Source organism: Elaeis guineensis, chromosome 15 (assembly GCF_000442705.2).
Source record: "Elaeis guineensis isolate ETL-2024a chromosome 15, EG11, whole genome shotgun sequence".
In the NCBI taxonomy this organism is placed as follows: domain Eukaryota; kingdom Viridiplantae; phylum Streptophyta; class Magnoliopsida; order Arecales; family Arecaceae; genus Elaeis; species Elaeis guineensis.
This window is the reverse complement of record NC_026007.2, coordinates 67,695,944-67,715,228: the sequence shown is the minus strand read 5'-3', so window position 1 is coordinate 67,715,228 and position 19,285 is coordinate 67,695,944. Positions and strand designations below refer to the sequence as shown.

General features: G+C 38.0%; 3 protein-coding genes across 4 annotated transcripts; 1 reads left to right on the top strand and 2 right to left on the bottom strand.

Annotated features, from left to right (window-relative positions):
• Positions 1-506: 506 nt before the first annotated feature.
• Positions 507-2,663, bottom strand: LOC105058373 (uncharacterized). Its single transcript, XM_010941275.4, has 3 exons — positions 1,686-2,663; positions 1,538-1,602; positions 507-924 (listed from the first exon to the last, which is right to left on the bottom strand). The coding sequence occupies exons 1-3, from the start codon at positions 1,876-1,878 to the stop codon at positions 730-732; spliced, it is 453 nt and encodes a 150-aa protein (XP_010939577.2). The 5' UTR covers positions 1,879-2,663; the 3' UTR covers positions 507-729.
• A 91-nt stretch (positions 2,664-2,754) lies between these two features.
• Positions 2,755-10,540, bottom strand: LOC105058372 (ATP synthase subunit delta, chloroplastic). 2 transcript variants are annotated; one of them, XM_073249539.1, is made up of 2 exons: positions 9,719-10,442; positions 2,755-3,953 (listed from the first exon to the last, which is right to left on the bottom strand). In XM_073249539.1, the coding sequence occupies exon 1, from the start codon at positions 10,287-10,289 to the stop codon at positions 9,726-9,728; it is 564 nt and encodes a 187-aa protein (XP_073105640.1). In that variant the 5' UTR covers positions 10,290-10,442; the 3' UTR covers positions 2,755-3,953; positions 9,719-9,725. The 2 variants fall into 2 exon arrangements, with proteins under 2 accessions (XP_073105640.1, XP_019710678.3); XM_019855119.3 differs by lacking the exon at positions 2,755-3,953 and adding an exon at positions 8,707-9,031 and having other exon boundaries at positions 9,719-10,540.
• A 2,646-nt stretch (positions 10,541-13,186) lies between these two features.
• Positions 13,187-14,633, top strand: LOC105058370 (transcription termination factor MTERF8, chloroplastic). The gene has a single exon (XM_010941274.4). The coding sequence runs from the start codon at positions 13,302-13,304 to the stop codon at positions 14,466-14,468; it is 1,167 nt and encodes a 388-aa protein (XP_010939576.1). The 5' UTR covers positions 13,187-13,301; the 3' UTR covers positions 14,469-14,633.
• The last annotated feature ends 4,652 nt before the right edge of the window (positions 14,634-19,285 follow it).

Genomic DNA, 19,285 nt, shown 5'->3' with positions numbered 1-19,285 from the left:
CTCCATTAAGATGAACCATGCTCTAAGACTAAGTATGGTGTTCAAAGTGGCGATTGGTGGCTTTTTTAATCGGAATACCTCTCATCTCGGCAAATATTTTCAGCATATTAGTAACATTGGTGAAGCTTTACGAGAATAAAGAGAAAAATCAATGTGTGCTTCAAATTTACTCAATAGATGTAATTTTGGTGGACAATCTTTTATAAGTAGTACATGTGAATGTGCTAGTCTGGATAGGAGAACCATAAAAGCACTATATAAAAGATGGTACGCCCTCTCCAAACCCTTGTTGTGAGGGGAAGTTTGCTTTATCCGCATACATAAGATGGTCCTCAAAGGATTAGCTCTACTCCAAGTTTTGATGTTAGAAACATCATCCACCATTGTTTTTAAAAAAAATAAATAAATAAATGAACTTAGCTCGTCTCCTCAAGAGTAGATTATTAGACGGTGCATTTTTTAATGTTCTAAAACAAGCATTATATTAAAGGGGAAAAACTTCAATATCTCAAAAATCAAAGCACCAACTACACCATTACCAATTTCACAAGCTCATCATTTACAAGATCCCCCTATTACACTTCTCTACCTTCATCAGTTCTATCCTAATCCTCCAACATAGTAGTAGAGAAGAGATTCTTTTTTTTAGGAAAAAAAAAAAAAAAAGAAAAGATAACTCATGGATTCCTTCTGAATTGCAGTCCTAATGCATGTAATATAACATGCATATCAATTGGAAGGCACATGATAGTATTTTCCATTGCACATGCATCGGTAGACAATCGGGCATGACTCAGCGATTGAGCATTTGAAGCTCACCATAACCCTTTTGCATGGAAAGCATGGCCCACATGCATGCGAACAATCAGGCAAGCTCGAACCAGTTGCAAAGAGTCCCTTCAGGTGATTGTTGTCGACCTGCTTCTGCTCCAAAATAAGACAAGCTATCAGTTTTTCAGCTCAAAAATACCATATCACAGTGATAAAAGAGAAGCTCGCATTTGTTTTTTTTTTTTTTAATAATCTGAGTAAGAGCTTGCATTCATTTATAAAGATAGTTCACTTAGACAAATATTGATACTGGTTCTGACTGTCATAATAGTTTTAATGAATTTGTAGAGATGTTTTACATGCACTCGTACCAGTACATTATACTATTTCATCATGGAACCTCACCACGTTAGCTAATAAGAATATGGTCTATAAAATAAGGGTAATGGATTAAGGGCAATGTTATCTATCATCAACCTAAGTGCTTGGTCTGGCTTATGTTGAATGTATTTTGAACATCTCTCTCAGTTTAGTTCCTTTCAAATGATGCTATAAAAACGTAAGTACATAAAGACCAAGGCTCTCTGTTAAGTATGGAATTATATTCTTAGGAAAAAGGATTACTAGATAGAGAAACCCAAGCGAACTATTTGTTTATTACCTCAGGTGAGGGTCAGCACATTTTTTTTAACTCTGAATCTTTATCTCTTATACTGACGAATACTAGATACAGTTGGGGAAAACTATCCAAAGAATGAAGTTTTACCTGGGGCATCATCTGATTCTTATGTTCCCTCAAGATTCTTCGACCATTTGAGCTTGTTTCAGCATCTGCGAAACAAAATGCTACTAAAGTGAGCACAGAGATCACATTGGCAATGAGAAGAGAGATGCAATAATGAAAACTAATTTACCTGGGGCCAATCCAAGACTTTCACCCATGGCAGAAACCAACAAAAGAAAGGTTAGAAGGAACGTAGCCCACACTCTAGTGTGGGTGCACTTCCTCATTAGTCCTGGCCACCCAAGTCCTACAGTCCAAAGTGTTGGCCTATCCAGTGGAATAGCATTCATAAAGGGAGGGAGGAGGTGGCAAAGCGAAACCATTTAAAAAGAAGGGCAAGAACATGGGAGTGAGGGACGGTGGGGTTTGATCATATATATTAAGGTTGGAGCAAGGTGCATCATAAATGAACGGCGCGGAGGATCTTTTATGTGCTTCACATGATCCACGAGCATTGCTCGGAAGATTCACATGAATTCTTGTGAAATTAAACCAATAAAAGTTATAGAGATGGTGAGGAGGAAGAGAAATGGATGTTGCCATTGATATTGATAAAATGGCAGGGCCTTCATTTATGGGTGTCATTTGAAAGGGACTGTCTTCAAGAGCTGGTCTCTGATGACTGGAGTCATGAGGAGGGAGAGGGCAGTTATTGCTATCATTTGAATGGAGTTTGAATAGGAGTCATGAGAGAGGGAGGGGAGGGGGGTGTGCAGAGGCAGGTTCACGTGTATGAAACTTTTAGGTTGAATCACATAGGAGAGCTCAGATAGGGGGAGTTAAATGAGGTGGGGATAGGGTGAGAGTTCAGGTCTTGGCTTAAATGAAGCTCAGTTGATGGTGGCTTCAATGCTTGCCATTGTCTTTCCTTGTCGCATGCACCACTAGATACTTAATAAAAACATCAATTCTTGGATTTAATAGTAGGCGATTTGGCTTTTATAGGTTGGAATTGCAAAGTTGTCAGATAATTTGTGGGGGATTTGTTCGTAGGCTTCTCTTCAGATGTTGTGAGAAAGACATCGAGCAAGCTAGAAAGGAAAACTGAAGTGAATGCCAAGATGACTCGAGTCCCCTAGTTGGACACCCTCTCATTCTCCTACCACATTTCTCCAAAAGAAACAAATATATATATATATAATATATATATATATATATATATATATATATATATATATATATATATATATTGAAGCCAGTTTATGCTTAACGAAGATGAAGCTTAAAGAGAAGAATTCCTTCTTAGTGTTTGTCAAGATCTCCTTTTTGGGTTAGCAGAGTAAGCAAAGTGTAGTCAAAGTTGCTGGGTATGACAAGGACCTAAGTAGGCTGTTTTAAGCATGCTTAATGTTGGATACATATAGACTGGGTCAATTACAGGCTAAACTATGGTCACAGATGGAAAACTCTGCATGCTTGTGTGCTGTACTTCCAGTAAGATAGAATTTTCTGCTTTGGTGATCATAATGATTGTGCTAGGAATGTTCTAATAGATTTATGATTTATTATGATCAATGTCTTTTTAGGAATTCTGATTTAAATTGAAAGCGTGGCACAATGGTAGCATGTCTGACTCTCAGATAAAAAGGCTGCCAGAATCAGGTCATGTTTTCAATCCAAATGTCTGGTTCTAATGCAAGGTCTCTCCCCTTTGAATGCTTGATTTATGTATTTGTTTTCCAGAAAAGAATTTGGTTGATAGGTTGATCCCAGTATCCAGATTCCAGAGGTTGCAGGGGCTCTAACAAGGGACCTTTGAATCCTGAATTTAAAGCTTGGGAAGGTTGGGTTAATTATTTGTTAATAATAACTAGCTAGCGGAGGTAGTTATTAAAACTTTGTTTTAATGTTTTTAATATACAAATTTATAATGATTCAGTTTTTGTACTATGTAGCTTGTTTAGACTGCATATGTAATACAAACTACTTTGAAAATTTATTGAGACATGAAGCAAGGAAGACTTAAATGCAAATACTAGCAACATCAGCAGCAGCAGCAGCAATAAATACAAAGAAACAAACACACACAGAGAGACAGGCACAGAGAGAGAGAGAGATGCTGTAAGGCTTGTCGATGAGATAACTTGTAAGGCAAAAGGAGGCTTGTCCCCCACTTTATATTCCAAATGGAGACTATGGCTAGACTGGAAGTTGCTGGAATTACTAATAGGTTAGCCTGAGAAAATGTGACAGCATCTAGTAACTAGGTGAGAGATGTTGAATGTAATGGACTTACGAGACATCAGGACTGAAAGTTGAAAATGTTCTAATTTTACAATATTGTCCATCATGTTAGCATCATTTTTAATCAAACAGAGATCTTTCCCGGTACCTTCAGGTGCAACCGGTTGCAATCAGATGCGAAATATCACTTGTTTGGTAGCTATGCATGAACAACCTATGAGAAAAGTAAGATCAGAGAAAAGCTTAAACTTTTTAACAATAAAGCATAGTGTATGTTCTCCATGAACAAAAATATAATAAAAATGCTAGTCATCAACAAACAATTTAAAAGAACTCACATGATGAACACCGTCTATTGTGGAATCAAGTATATTAACCATTCAATCATTTTTAACTTGATAGTTTGACATGGGTTTTTGGGCATAACGTCTGTTTTCACATTCCCATGATTTAAATTGCTCCAGTTGGGCAGTTTGCATTCAACCCAATATATCAGAAAATAGTTTCTGATACAACTTTATATAAAAACAACATCAAGAATTGCAAGTCAAGAAAAGTAAATTTAATAGTATTTCCATTGATTGTTTTCATTATTATATTGTATAGATTATAATTTTATATTGGACTACTCTTTAAAAGAGTAAATATGTAAAAAATGATAAGATATTAAAGAATCTGTGATTGTATCATCAATTTAAAGATTAAATATATAGAACTTCATAAAAGAGATCTGAAAAAGTTCCCTCGAATAGGAAGTGATGCAGTTTGATTTTTTTTTTTTTTTCAATATGAAATATCTCTCATATTTCAATTCACAAAATTGATGTCAAATATTAAAATAATAATAAAGAGTCTAACGTACCTGAATAGTATAATTCTTGAGAAATGGATGGTTAAGAAAAGCAGAATGCTAGCTAATTTCAATACAATCAAAGACCTCCAATAGCATTCTGAAAAGAATGACGCCAATCATTTCCAAAAATTTGCTGGCACTGTCTCAATCATAGCACTGAAACCAAGAACTGAACCAACAGTTTTGACAATTTCTTGTCCAAGATCATGGATTCCTGATCACTTTCGAGACATACACATTGATGAGCTCTACCAAATTCCAATTTACAATATAATATATTCAATATAACTCCAGTTTGTGCAGAATTTGCAGCCCTAGAAAAATCATAATCACTAGATATACAATGGGAACTCTTGGGGACCCTTAGCAAGTCCAACATTGTTTGTCCATTGGATGCTAGTCTGTGCAATCCAATGGCTGTGATAGTAAAAGATGTAAAAGAAAAGGAAAGAAAGGATGCAATACTGCTAACAGGCCTACAAAAAAAATACAGACAAGGAGAGACAAATTCCTAATCACATATTTTTCTTCTTATGAACGTCCCTTTACAAATTTTTTGCTACTGAATACACCAGTTCAGGTTTCTCAATTCCAGCCTCTACCTCCCGGTGTTCTCCTTCTCTTCCCTAGCCCTGGGCAAACTAAACTTCAACAAGGCTATCTGAAAGAATTCTGACCAGCCTCGGATGGACTTCATCATGCAGTTGCTTTGGTTGAAGGTGACTTTGCTACCATTATCTCTTGGACCTAGGTGTTATCTTTCAAGTTAGAAATCTGTTCAGTATACTATCAGTTGCTTTTGATTACCCAGGCCCAAATATGTGAAAAGGAACCATCCAAAATTTGAACTCAGAACCTCTTGCTGCTAAGAGAAGAGGTGTGACTGTAGGACAAGCTTTAGTTCACTTCCATAGATTGATGAAGGGCTGACATGTTGCTAGGAGTTTGGCTCCTTTGTAGATCGATGATAGTGTGGTAAAGTAGTAGTGGAGCATGGAGGTGTAGTAAAGTGAAACAATTTGGTCTTAGAAGAGTTGATTGTGTGGACTTCTTATATTTTCTTTAAAGATATCAGTATTAAATTGGAGAGAATAACAAGCCTGAAAAGATAATAACTTTGCTAATTGTCCAATAGCATTGCATCAAGAAACACAGAATCATAAGCAAGTTGCTTGTTTGTATCAAGAAAGGCATCTCCAATAGCATTGTATAAAGCAACACATTTACGAATCTCATTGATTTTTTAATAACTTTGCTAGTTCTAATAACTTTGCTAATTCAACATGTAAACCAATCCAAGTTCGGGGGGCAAAAAAAGAAGCAAAGGAGACAACTATAACAATATTAACACTTATAAAAGGAAGCTAGGCTGTAATGAAGCTGAGGTCCTATAACCAAATGAATAACTGAAGCTATGGTGTGGCCTGGTTTTATGATAACTAGGAGGATGACACAAAGATTTCTTATAGGCAACACCAGATACATGAAATGGCAGAGTGAATGCCGGTGCTATGTTGCAGTAATCCACCTTCTTGACTAGTTATAAACTTATGAGTTACCATTGTCACATTGTTAACCAATTAAGGCTGGCGGCTACATGAATAAGGTTTTGAAGATAAAATGGTTGGAACATGGATCCAGTATCGGTATATTTACATGCATATTCTGCTTTTTTTTTTTTGGCGAATACAAATTCCAAAAATGAGAATCATTGGATGTTATAATTTATGGATACAAAACGGATATTGACAGTATAGATACAAATGTTGATATAAATAAAAAGTTAAACTTTATGAGCCATGAAATCAAAGATATCACTGTGTTGAAGGTAAGAATTAGTTAAAAGCATGTTTAATTAATATTATTATTTATTTTTTTTTAAAGTTTATAAGAGTTCTGTAAGGCTAAATAAAATTGCAAACATAACATCATATCAGATACAGGAAGTTATGTATGCATATCCGCATCCAATTTTCTTTGATGCATATAGAGATGGATACGGCTATCAGTCGAATACTCAAATTTATATCCACATTCAGATAGATTCGATACAAAAATAGATATGAACAGACATTAGCAAGTCCATTTCCACCCCTAGTATATAGGTCTCTCTCACACACATACATGGATGAACAGATCATGGTTCCATCAAGATGGTGGTGAAGAGCATGTAGCTTACCTTGATGACCTTCATGGAATGCTTGTGGACAGGCTTCTCTTCCAGCCCAACGAGCCCTATTTGTCCATCCTCTTTCTTCCTCTCATAAAGCACTCACTAACATAGTTACGCAAGTTACTGGTGCCATATCAGTACGCTTTACATTTTGTCTGAGTGATGCCTCAGAGCATTTCCATGAAAGATTTTTACATGACAGTCCTATATTTTGGATCAAATGCAAGATAGGTCCCAATTTATAGCAAGTATGAACCACACTTGTCGCCTGTTTTTTATTTTATAGTGTTGAAACCTCAGGAATATCCAACACCAACCAGATACACCAAATGTATTTAGAAATTTTCAAGACAAGGTGACTCAACATAAGAACCTAGACGAACTGTTAGCGGGATTAAGATGATGATTTGAGGAACTTGAACACGTGGGAAGTGAAGGAAAAGAAAACCATTTCTAACAGCAGCTCCCTACTGACTGCCCTTCAAGCAGATATCTTAAAATCAGAGCTTAATTGCTCTACCCTGTTCATCAGACTCATAATCCATTCTCAACCTGCTAGCTTAGTTGGCCATGGTAAACCACTCATCAGGTGGAGGTCAAAAGTCATAGTCCTGTCAAAAATATGAATTACAGGTAGGATTTAGAAATGCTTGCAGGGCTGCTTCAATAGCCCGACAGTCCTTGATCATTAAGCTGGAATTTCAAGACTAAATCACTGTTTAGGTAACTTAGGCTAGCCTATAATGGGATAACTTTTTTCTGAGTCAAGCACTCTCTTTTTTGAGTATTCTGTTTTAAAAGGTACTGACACCTGTTTGATCAACAATCTCTAATTTTTAGGATTTCAGACTTGCAGCACCTATTACCCTTAGGAACTCAGCTGCCACAAACCTTTTCTTTTACATAAAACATCTTCTAAGCAGGAGTTCATGGCTTCAGAACAAGTCATTCAAACTTAGAGAGAAGACAGGAAAGAATTAAGCTTTGGAGCCCAGGTTTCCTTAACCAAGCTTACCAAATTCTCATTGCAGATGACAGGCAAAATAGTTGTTACTGGAAACTCATCACCAGGCAAAATCATTGTTACTGTGAATTCCTTGTCACCAACATGGAAATAGGAGCAGAGTATGGTAGCCCAATTGAACTGAAATCTGTCGTTTGATAGGATTAGTGCAAGTTTGCAGTCTTCTAATGATTTTCTTTTGAGGTCCTCTTTCATAATAATGACAAAAATAAAAGCAGGAGTAATGTGATCTAAAGGTAAAAAAATAAATCAAAAGAACATCCAGACTAACATCTGAAGGATACTTTAGAAGATCTTGCCTAGCAAAGGCCAATACTGAATACTCTCTGATAAAATGTATATCTCTATTCCAATGAGAGAGAGAGAGAGAGAGAGAGAGAGAGAGAGAGAGAGAGAGAGAGAGGGAGGGAGGGAGGGAGAGAGAGAGAGGAGGGAGGGAAGGAAAATTCACAATAATAAACTATTTAACCATCTCAAAATGAATAAGCAATATGATTACAAATGAATGTTTGTTTCCCTCTTTTTTGGCATTTCCAACAAAAGCAATACGTAAGAAACATATTACTTCTTAATAGTCATTTTTCTCTGATAAATGGAAATAATTCTTTAAGGGAAGCCCAGCTAGGATCTTTTTAAAATTTATGGATGAAAGAGTGGGGCTCTTTCTATGGAGAAAAGGGTGTGCTAAGAGCTTTGAGAAACCCAGTAAAGCCAGAGACCAGAATAACTTTATAAATCAAGAAGGCTATCGAGAAGATTATGATTGTTCTGAAAAGGTGACCTAACCATACACAGTGTGTGTGTGAGAGAGAGATAGATAGATAGATAGAGAGAGAGAGATTTACATATAGATGCAAACTTTATGTGGGTGACCAAAAAAAGGAGATTTTGAAGAATTTCTCACCATTTGTCAAAAATTGTTAAAAATACCAAGAGTTATATTATATTCATCCGGGTTTGAGTTGGAGACTTTGGGAGAAATCCTCAGATATGCGAAGTATACATATATACCTTCATCCAAGCTTTCACCGGTCCTTAAATTTCGAACTTTACGTCAATTATATGCTACAACATCAACATTGTCATTCTTTCTTACATGCAATTAATTTGCAAATGGCATTGCGACATAAAAGAAGCCTCTTCTCTGAATCAAACAAGCCCAAAATTGCATTTTGGTTTTGAATCAGGTCCATCTCTCATTTCACCACCTCATTCCAAACTTGCATTCTTGAAGAGTGACTTCTGTAAAATACACAAGAATTTAAACTTTGATACACAACCCCTTTTGATAACATATTTTACGAGTACACAAATTGATGAATGAAGTGGGAAATTAAGAAAATGAGATACGATTGCAATTTGTGAGAAGATAATTTGAAGGTTGAGTTTAGACTGCATTCACCAAATTATTGGGCAAAAAAAAAAAAGACAACTAGCCCAGAAAACCCAGCATTTGGCACATAACAATTACCTTAATACTCCCTACCATCTCCACAAAACATGTCAAAATATGGTAAAATTCGCATTTCATCACCTTTGCACTATGTTATGCTATCAACTCATGATAAAATTAGCTAACTTAGCATGTTCCAAATCAAATTCTATGAATTAGACAAAGCTTTGAAGAACATATTTCTTAATCAACATTTCAGATCATATTTGCAGAAACCGAACGATGCTATAATATAGAACTCATTTTGCATCTTCTACATGCTACATATATTCATAATACTACCACACAATCGGTGACTAACAAAAAGAACAATCTTGATGAAGGATTCAAAGAATCTAAGACTAGCCAATTGCGCAAAAGCAATCTTTCAGAAGAATTCAAAGAAAATCTCCACCACATTACAGAATTCCAGCTTAAAGCCTGACAATTCACACCAAGACTGAAAATTTCCAGAAAGAAAAAGAGGGGGGATTGACCTCGAAATCAGGCAAGCGCAATGGAGGAGAAATCAAGCTGCGCTGCAATCTCGTCGAGCTGCTTCTTGACGCTCATGTCAATAAGCTTCGACCCCGAGGGCCCATATCGGATGGTGAACCCAGCAACGAGAGAGGAATCAATCACAGTCTTAATCCTCACATTCTTGGCCCCTGAGAGCCTTTGAACCGACTGGGCGATCTGGGCGAGGTCCTGAGTCTCAAGCCGCACCACGGATGACACCACGGCCACCTCCGTGCCGGTAATCCGATTGTAGCACACCTCGAACTCCTTGACGATGTCTTCGATGATATCGATCCGCCCCATGTCGACGAGGATGTTGAGGAAGTTGGTGGTGTGGGGCTGAAGCTCGGAGGAGGAGGCGATCTCTTTCAACACCTCCTGCTTCTTCTCAGGCGAGATCGTGGGGTTGGCGAAGAAGGACTGGACGGTGGGGTCGGAGAAGATGCAGTCGACCTTCTCGACGTCGGCAATGGTGGCCTCGAGGGTGCCGTTGGAGTTGGCGACATCGGCGAGGGCGAAGGCGTAGCTGGAGGCGGCGGTGTCGACCATGGTGGCGCCGGCGGCGGGGACGGCAGGGGGAGGGGAAGAAGCGGGGGAAGGAGAGCTTGAAAGCGCGGGGGCGGGGGCGGGGGCGGGGCCGGGGTTGGAAGGGGAAGCGTCGGAGGGAGGTGGAGATGGGAGCGGCGAAGGCGACGGCTGAGGGCCGAGCGGCGAGGCGGAGGGCGGCCGGAGAGTGGCGGAGGGCGGCCATCGCGGCAAGCCGCAAGTGATTCTCGGGGGTGGAGGGAGGGGTGGCGGGGTTTGTGGTGGGGGTTTGGACGGCTAGGATTTAGTGAGGATCAATGGACGGTGAGTGAAATGGATTTTATCCGAGAGTGGATGGATGGTGGCCTCTAAGTTGCTGTGAGGCAGACACGTGGAAAATCATTATATAAGGTCTTTAAGATGAGACACGTGGAAAAATCATTGGACGGTGAAGGAAATGGAATTGTCTTACCTGATACGCAGACTGGTTGATGGGATGATATCATCACTTGCTCCTTGGATTAGGGGTCAAAGGTTCGATTCTAACTGGAGCCAGCCTTCACGAGTTGAGTTGGGTATAAGATAGAAAAGAAGAAATAGTTGAGTTGGGTATAAGATAGAAAAGAAGAAATAAAAATAAATGATATAGCTAAGGCAGATGGTAGTCAATTAAAAATGTTGACTACTTGGATGGTACCATCCATTAGTGACAATGGAAGTATCAGCCTACCTTTTTTTTTTTTTTTCCTTTTTAAAGAATAATAGCCTACTAAAGCATCTGGGATTCAAACCAAATCATCCATTGAGAATGAAAATAACTATGATAACCTCTTTAATGAGGTAGGTTTCTAAAATATCAAATCCAAATCTTTATTAAAAATAGGTTTGGAGACGAAGCTAACCATATGTGCTCATATTGCATTATTGATTTTTATTCTCTTCTTCCACTTGCTCATCTCTGCTTAGAAGGTGCAATCCAAGTGCTTCCACCAGCATTAATCCCCAATTTCTCTCTTTTTTCATATGTATCTTGTGTTTGATATTCTTTCAAAAAACGCTTAGAAGCATTAAAAAAATATGTATATGGTGATGTCATTCAAAAGTATTTCAATAAAAATAATATTTTTTTAGGAAAAAAAAAGATAGAAAATTAAATTTTCATATATCTTTTGCAAGTTTTAGTTATTGCCCTTAAAACCATCAATCTTGGGCATATGTAATGTGTAAAATTCAAAAAATAATCTGTGCCCATGTATTTCAATTATTAAACAAAACTTGCATTGTTTTAACAGGCTATCTATAAATGTATGACCCTAGCATGTATTGCTAATAATTAGTACACAAGGTTTGGTTTACACTTAATAAAACTTTCAAACTTATAACAATACTATTATTTTCTTTTTCCAAAGCAAGATAAAGAAATCATATCAAATAGTACAGCACTAGCACATTGCTACAATCATAGAATTCCTTCATTTATTATCATTTGAAACAAATTGTCATTTGAAAACCTTTTGGCTCATTCTTTCCATTAGAAATTATTAAGCTTTCATTCTCTTCAACTAATTAATACTCTTGAGAAATATAGAAAGCAGTGCAAAATTTAGAACTTAAAATATAGAGAAAACTAAAAAATAGACACATGAAAAATGATAAGAATTTCCTAATCCTTCTTGTGGCCATGAAATAAAAAAAGAAAGAAAGAAGAAAGAAAAGCCTAATTTGGTAGCTTGGTTTGATATTTATTTGAGATTTAAAAATAATTTATGAAAAATAAATGGTGAGGGAGAGGAAGCCAATGGAATGCTTAAATTTAAACAACTTTCATACCACCTATGATTTTAGATAATTATATTATAATTGTTATAATGGCTGTAATGACTATTTTGACCACCATCTATTGTGATATAGAAAAAAGAGAATTATTAGTCTCACATTGATTGTGAGTCAGAAGAAATTTTGGTTCATATTGGACAAAACCTTCTCTTTTGTGTGAGATATTTTTTGAAGGACAAAACTATGAGATCTCGTGCCATAGCAGTCAGAGGTCAAAGTAGACAATATCTTATGTACACGAAAGTGAAAATCGATCCATCCAAATTATAAGCCTTTAACTGCAACATTAGCATGCTAGGAAGGGATCGATGTGTCTCGATAGACTATGATGCACTTCCAGCAATCTTGCTTAGAGTTCTCCTTGACTAGAGGGCTATGTTGAGATGTAGGAGGGAAGATATCATTAATTTCATATTGATTGTGAATCAAGAGGATTCTAATTTTTATAGGATGGAATTTTTTTTCTCCCGTGAGGTGTCTTTTGAAAGGCAAAATCATAAGACTCCCTATGCCATAGCGATCAGAGGCCAAAACGGATATTTGAAGGGTTTTTAAAATTGTGAAGCCTCCCATACCATAGCGGCCAAGGATCAAAGTGGATAATATCCCACATAAGCAAGAGTAAAGATCGATCCATCCAAGCTATGAGCTCTTAACCGCAATACTACCTATTATGTATTTTGTATAATGATAGGTGAAACAATAATGGATATTATAATCTATTATTTAATGTCATAAGGATCCATTCTAGGATAAATAATGACCTTTATTCTCCCTTTCTTTGAATAAAATATAAGTTTTCAAAATTAATATTTAATATTAAGTTTTCCTTAAAAAATAGACTATATAGTTTAGAAATATTTTTATCTAAATTTGAATGGAAATATAACATCGTTATTTTTCATTTATGGCTCATTATTTTTAGTTAGAACATCATTATTATAGACATTATGATGATTACTATTTTATAATTAAAAATCCTTTTTTTTTTGAGCTAAATAACGGCCGTTATAACCATTACAATGGTTGGTGACGGTTTCGGTGGGGTTCACCCTATCCCTGTGAGGTTGGGAGAAGGCGGAACAAAGTAGGTGATATGCAACCGTGCTCTGACTCGAAAAGTAAGCCTCCAAGCAGAGGTAAAACTTTCGAAAACCCTCGCAGAGGTCGGAAGAGCCCTTCTTCCTTCTCGCTAAAAGGATGGCGCCGCTTCAAAGGAGGCTCTTTTACGTTCTCCCCTCCTATTCTATTGCTCTCAAAAATGCCTTCTTCTCTTCCCGACATCACCATCTCTTTCCCTTCTCTACTGCTACAATCCAAAATCCATCCTCCGCACCCCCATTCTTGGTGCAATATCTCATCAATTCATGTGGGCTTTCGTCGGACGAAGCGGCGGAAGCATCGAAACACATCGCGCACCTCAAATCCCCTTCCAATCCCGATTCCGTCCTTCGTTTCCTAAAGCAGAGCGGTTTCACCGATGCCCACATCCGAAAGTTGGTATCTTTGCATCCCAGAGTCCTTTGTTCCAAGGTGGAGAAAACCCTCGATCGCAAGTTCAGGGCGTTGCTGGACATGGGTTTGCCCGAAGCAGCAATGGTTCAGCTGGTCTCATCGGTGCCAAAGACCATCCAGATTCACGATCCGCGGCCCAAGATCGAGTTTTGGACGTCTCTGATTGGTACCCAAGAGAACCTCCTCAAAGCCCTAAAGAGGAACCCAAAACTTCTCAGCTGCAGCCTCGAAAACAGGATCATGCCCAATATTTCTTTTTTGCGGGATTGCGGCATTTCCGACCGCCGGATTGGAAAGATGGTGCTAAATTTTTCGAGATTCATCACCATGAGTCTCGATTCATTGAAGGTTGTTACTAAACGTGCAGAAGAATTAGGGATCCCCCATAGTTCTGGTATGTTCTGGCAGGCGCTCTCTGCTGTTCTTTGCAGCAATAGAACTGCGGTGGATGCGAAGTTCAGGCTCTTGAAGAGCCTGGGGTGGTCGGAATCCGAGATTGCCTCTGCAGTCTGCAAGACCCCGAAGTTGTTGAATTGTTCTGAGAAAAGCATACGTGCCAAGATGGATTTTTTGACCAAAGAAGCTGCGCTTGAGCCCTCATATGTTGCCTCCTGCCCAGTACTCCTCATGTGCAGCTTGGAGAGGAGATTGATTCCCAGGAATCATGTGCTGAGGATTCTCAAGTCGAAAGAATTGCTGGAGGGAGGACGACACTTTTATGCTGCCATTGTGTTAAGAGAGGAGAAATTCCTGAAGAAGTTTGTTCTTCCGAATGAGAAGAAGATCCCAGGCCTTTCTGAAGCTTATTTGGCTGCTTGTGCTGGGAAAGGTCCTATTGCTTACACCTTTTGAAGAAGATACTGTCAGGTTTCTTATTTCTTGTTATCCTCTGTAAGCTTCACTAGTTTTTTTCTGTCTGATACTTCTATTGATGAGTTGAAATATTATGGTGATCCTGAGATCTTTGATTTCTTGTTGCTTGAGGACGAGAATTACATATCATAAGGAGATTGGGAATTGTTGGCGATGTGAACAGGGAAAGAGAAGAAGACTTTCTTTTCTCTTCCAAAACCTTTTCATGATTCACTTCTTATTTTTATTAACTTAATAGTTGTCAGCCAATCATGGGTTTTATGTTTCTTTTTCCACAATTATAAAAGTTGACTTCACCAGTCACCAGTAAGTAGTGTTTATCATATGTATCCTAAATCTACTAAAATTGTTTACAGCACTGCAGGCAAGATGTTTCTTATTCAAAGAAGAGGTCATATTCACCCATTCTCATGATCTTTTGATATGTGATTAGAAAATTTTTTAAGTTGCTTTTATGGTGATCCTTTCAAAGTTAGTGAAAATCTAGAGCTGGTGCTGAGCATAATCTGTATTTTCTTTGTTCATCTTCTCAAGATTTGGGATTTTCTATAGAAAGTTTGGACCTTCATCACTTTTGATTTTGAAAATATTTTGTCCACGATCTAGCTCATCGGGATGTGTTTTGGTGGTCAACGCTACAACTGCAGTTTGATACTCAAAATTATGTAGTTCCTGAAAGCAAAGAAATCCACTGATTTGAGGATGCCTGCAGCCCTAGTTGTTTTTAAGTTCAGACCTGTAATAAGAAATTGACACTAAAGCTAAATTCTTCAATTCTCATGTGTCTGCATATTCTCTGTCATCTAAGTTTTGCTATGAAATTATTCACTTAATCCTCATATCATGAGTAAACAACAATAGACCATGTCATCTTCTAGGGACACAACAAGCTTTATTTCATGCTGTGCATGAGCAAGATCACTAAGGCTGGGCTTAATAGGAGCAAGAGACTTGGTGGAAAAAGTCCTTACCAAAAAAAAAAGTATATGGTCCAGGGATAACAACAATAGGGAAAGACGCAAAGGCGGCTGTGAAACGGCGATTCCCCCTTTTCCATTGAAGTAGGGAGGGCACCTTCCCCACCATTCCAACCTATTAAGGGATTTGACCGATGCTGAAGGTAGCTTGCTTACCAAGCCACCCATTGGAGAAGCTAGTCGCCAGAAGAATGTCGCCAGAAAGAAGCGAGTTTTGTTTACGAAACGAGCTCAAATGCCATGTGATCTTCTAGGGACATAACAAGCTTTATTTCATGGTGTGCATGAGCAAGATCTCAGTAAAGCCTTTTCTCATTAAGATGAGGTCAGCTATGAAACACTACTATAGATTGAGATTCAAAAAGACTGCACATAAACATGAAAAGAGGAAAAAAAAGAACAGAAATTTATGACTGGTTGTCAACCATGACTAGAGTATTTTGATTTTTAACTGATCAGTCCATAGTTAATTAATGCCACCATTTTAATTCAATCACTTCCAGTTTCAAGGAGAAATCAAATGAAAACAGAGAAGATTTTTGCAAAGAAGTATGTTCTCCAATAGAACGAGATGATCCTGCAACTTCATAGAGCCTAAGTTGCTGTTCATCTTGGGGAACTCTTGGTCACATTTCAATAGTTTTGTTTTGTGTCAGCAATGGAATGGATGACATACTCATTTGTTGCTCAAAAAAGTTAAGTCATTGTGACAATCTATCCTAAATGTATCATCTTTGTAACTTGGAAAGAAAGTCCTGGAAGGATCCATATTTCATGTTTTGAGTAATTGTTTGTGAACCATGTGTTTGAGTGTCTCACTTTCTGGTTAGCTACCAAGTATTGACTCCTATATCGCCAATGTGATCTTGACTACTATAAACAGTTTGTAATTTTCAGGGAACATAAGACAAAGTTGGTTCTTTAAGCTGCACTAAAAATGGCAGCATTCCAGAATGGTACTTGAGAGAAGCTGAAAAAATCTAGGTTAGACATGATGAAAAATGTTTTTGTGAGCTAGAATTTTGAGGCAAAGAATCCTTTGGAGAACCATTGCTTTTTGTTTCAGTCACATGATCTTCTTTACTTCATGACTCTTTGCAGGATAAGTAGTTACACTTACAGTGGGCTGAGAAATAATTCCTTGTTTTTTTCTTACTCTTGCACCTTTTTCTTACTCAATTGTAATGTGATGCAATAGAGCTTAAACCAGCAGGAGCAAGGCTTACAAAGCCACTGCTTATTTCCTTAGGTCATGGTTCTATAATTTAATTGAACAAGTAATCTGATGTTTGTGATTTGCTGTTAGTGGCATACTGTCTACTTTTTGGGAACCTCAAAACCTGTTCCCGTTTTTTTTAATGGTGTTTTCCATACAACATCAAAGACCTTTCAAGGAAAATAAGAGATTAATGAAGGACCATCTGATAAGAAATCTAGGTACATTTCTGTTAAGTGCAAATATAAAAATTTTAAAAAAATATATGTTATTCAGGAGTTAGGGAATTCTATTTTTTTGTGGATTTTAGCACTAGAATTTTATGAGGACTCTAGTATTTTATTTTTATGCAAACTCTTATTAAGGTTTTGGGTTGTCTATATAAATCCATCACCATATTAATTGAGGATATAGCATACATGTTTGAGATTTAAGAATACAAAATATTGAGTTGCCCTCATCCTCTGCCTTCTTCTCCTCCTTCCTCTCTCCTCTTTCCTCTTCTCCTCTCTAATTCTATCCTGTGTCAGAGGTCCTTTCAATGATTGCTTTGAGATGTAGAAGAGCACAAGCTCCTTTTTATAATTTTGAATACTGGCACTACTATTCTGAAGTTCTGTTAAGTAGCTGATTTTTTTCCCAGGTTTAGGGCCTTTGGACTAAGCTGCATTCTACTGTGACTGCAAGAAATACTGAAAAAAGATTTTGTTCATACGAAATGCTTGATATTGTATCCATGAATATGGATCCAATCTTATCTAATCACATTAGTTAACCACCATGCCATACCTTACCATTAGCAAAACTAGCATTCTGACGAGTGAATAAGATGGTATGGTTATGAATGACAGTGATTTCATTCTAACAAAAAGTCTGCATCAGCAGCTGTAAAACAGCAAGGGAATTCCTCTTTAAAAGCTGTAGCCACCCCCCACCAGGTGACAACTCAAAAGAAAACCATATTTGCTCTGATGTTCGGTAAGACCGATGATGGTTGGGCTGGGGGTTAAATTCAATCAAAGGAGGAAAGGATGGTCGAAGGTCAAAATTGGGTTTTTCGACAGTGGCATTGATGGATTGTGAACTCAATGAGCTGGTATCTGAAACTAGCAGGAGACGGGAAGTAACAGGTGACTTGGATTTTACCTTTCTGCTGCCTTTGCTAAGGAAGGTAACTTGGATTTAACCTTGCTGCTGCCTTTGCTAAGGGAGTGGATGGCAAGTGGAGTAAGGCGAGTGACAAATAAGGGAAGTTTTCTGAACTTACTAATTAAGCAAAAGTGGTGAACTTCCTATAGGGCTGGAAGTGTAACGAGAGAGAGAGAGGGGCTTTCTCCCTCTCCCATGCTCAGCAATTTCCTTTCTCCGTCTCTCTTATCAACTCATCAATCTGCTTAGCTTCTCTACCTCCAACTCATTGCCCAAAACCCCATGCTTGATGAAGTATCTCATCAACTCAACTGGGTTTTTACCAGATGAGGCACTAAAGGCATCTAACGCTCACCCACATCAAGTCGCCTTCAAATCCTGATTCCATCCTTCGTTTCCTGAAGGAGAGTCGGTTTCACTGATGCTGACAGAGAAAAGTTGGTACCTCTGTGGCCTCTTGTCCTGAAGTCTGGAGTGGAGAAAACCTTGCAGCCAGATTGAGTTTTGGAGGTCTTTCTTTGGGACCAATGAGAAGCTACTGAAAGCCTTAGATCTGAATTGGTACCTTCTCGGCCGCAGCCTGGACGATAGAACCATGCCAAAATTTTCACTTTGGGATTGCGGCATATCTGATCGTTATATTGGAAAATGATACTGCATATCTGATTGTTGGATGGGAAAATGATAAAAACTCCCAGTTCATTGGAGCCCATCCAGGGAGCTGAAGAATTTGAAGTTCCCCATACTTCAGGTATGCTCGGTGCTGTGTTCTACCACAATGAACCCACGATGGGGAAAAACAAAAAAAATCCTTGGGTTGTTGGAGTCTGAGGTTGGCTATGCAGTCAGCAAGGACCTGTTGCATGTTTCTGAGAAGAAGTTCCTCAACAGTATGGTTTTTCATTTTTAATAAAAGAAGTTGGGTGTGAGCTCTCATACATTGCTCACTGCATGGTTCTCATGTGCAGCTTGGAGAGGAGGTTGATCCTGTGGTACCATGTTCCAACGATTCTCAAGTCAGAAGATTTGTCTGTGGGAGAAAGAGACTTTGGGATGCCATTATATTAACAGAGGAGAAGTTCCCAAATAAGTTTATTCTTCCGCATGAAAAGAATATTGCTGGCCTTTATGAAGCTTATGTTGTTGCTTATGCTGGGAAAGTTCCTACTTGCTGCTAGTTTTGAAGAGTTAAAAAAAAAAAAAGATACTATCAGGATTTTCATCAGATTCTGTCGATTGATTTATACATTCATACAGTTTAGTATCATTTTCATAGTTTTTATCATGTGCTGCTTCCATTGATGAGCTGGAATGTTATGATGATCCTAACAACTGTGATTTCTTATTGCTTGGGGATGTGAAGCCTAACATGTTGTTGACTTGTTCTATATCAGAGCTCATGTTTGTTGGAGGTCATCACTGTGAATCTCTCCAGTTTGGTTATTTATTCAATT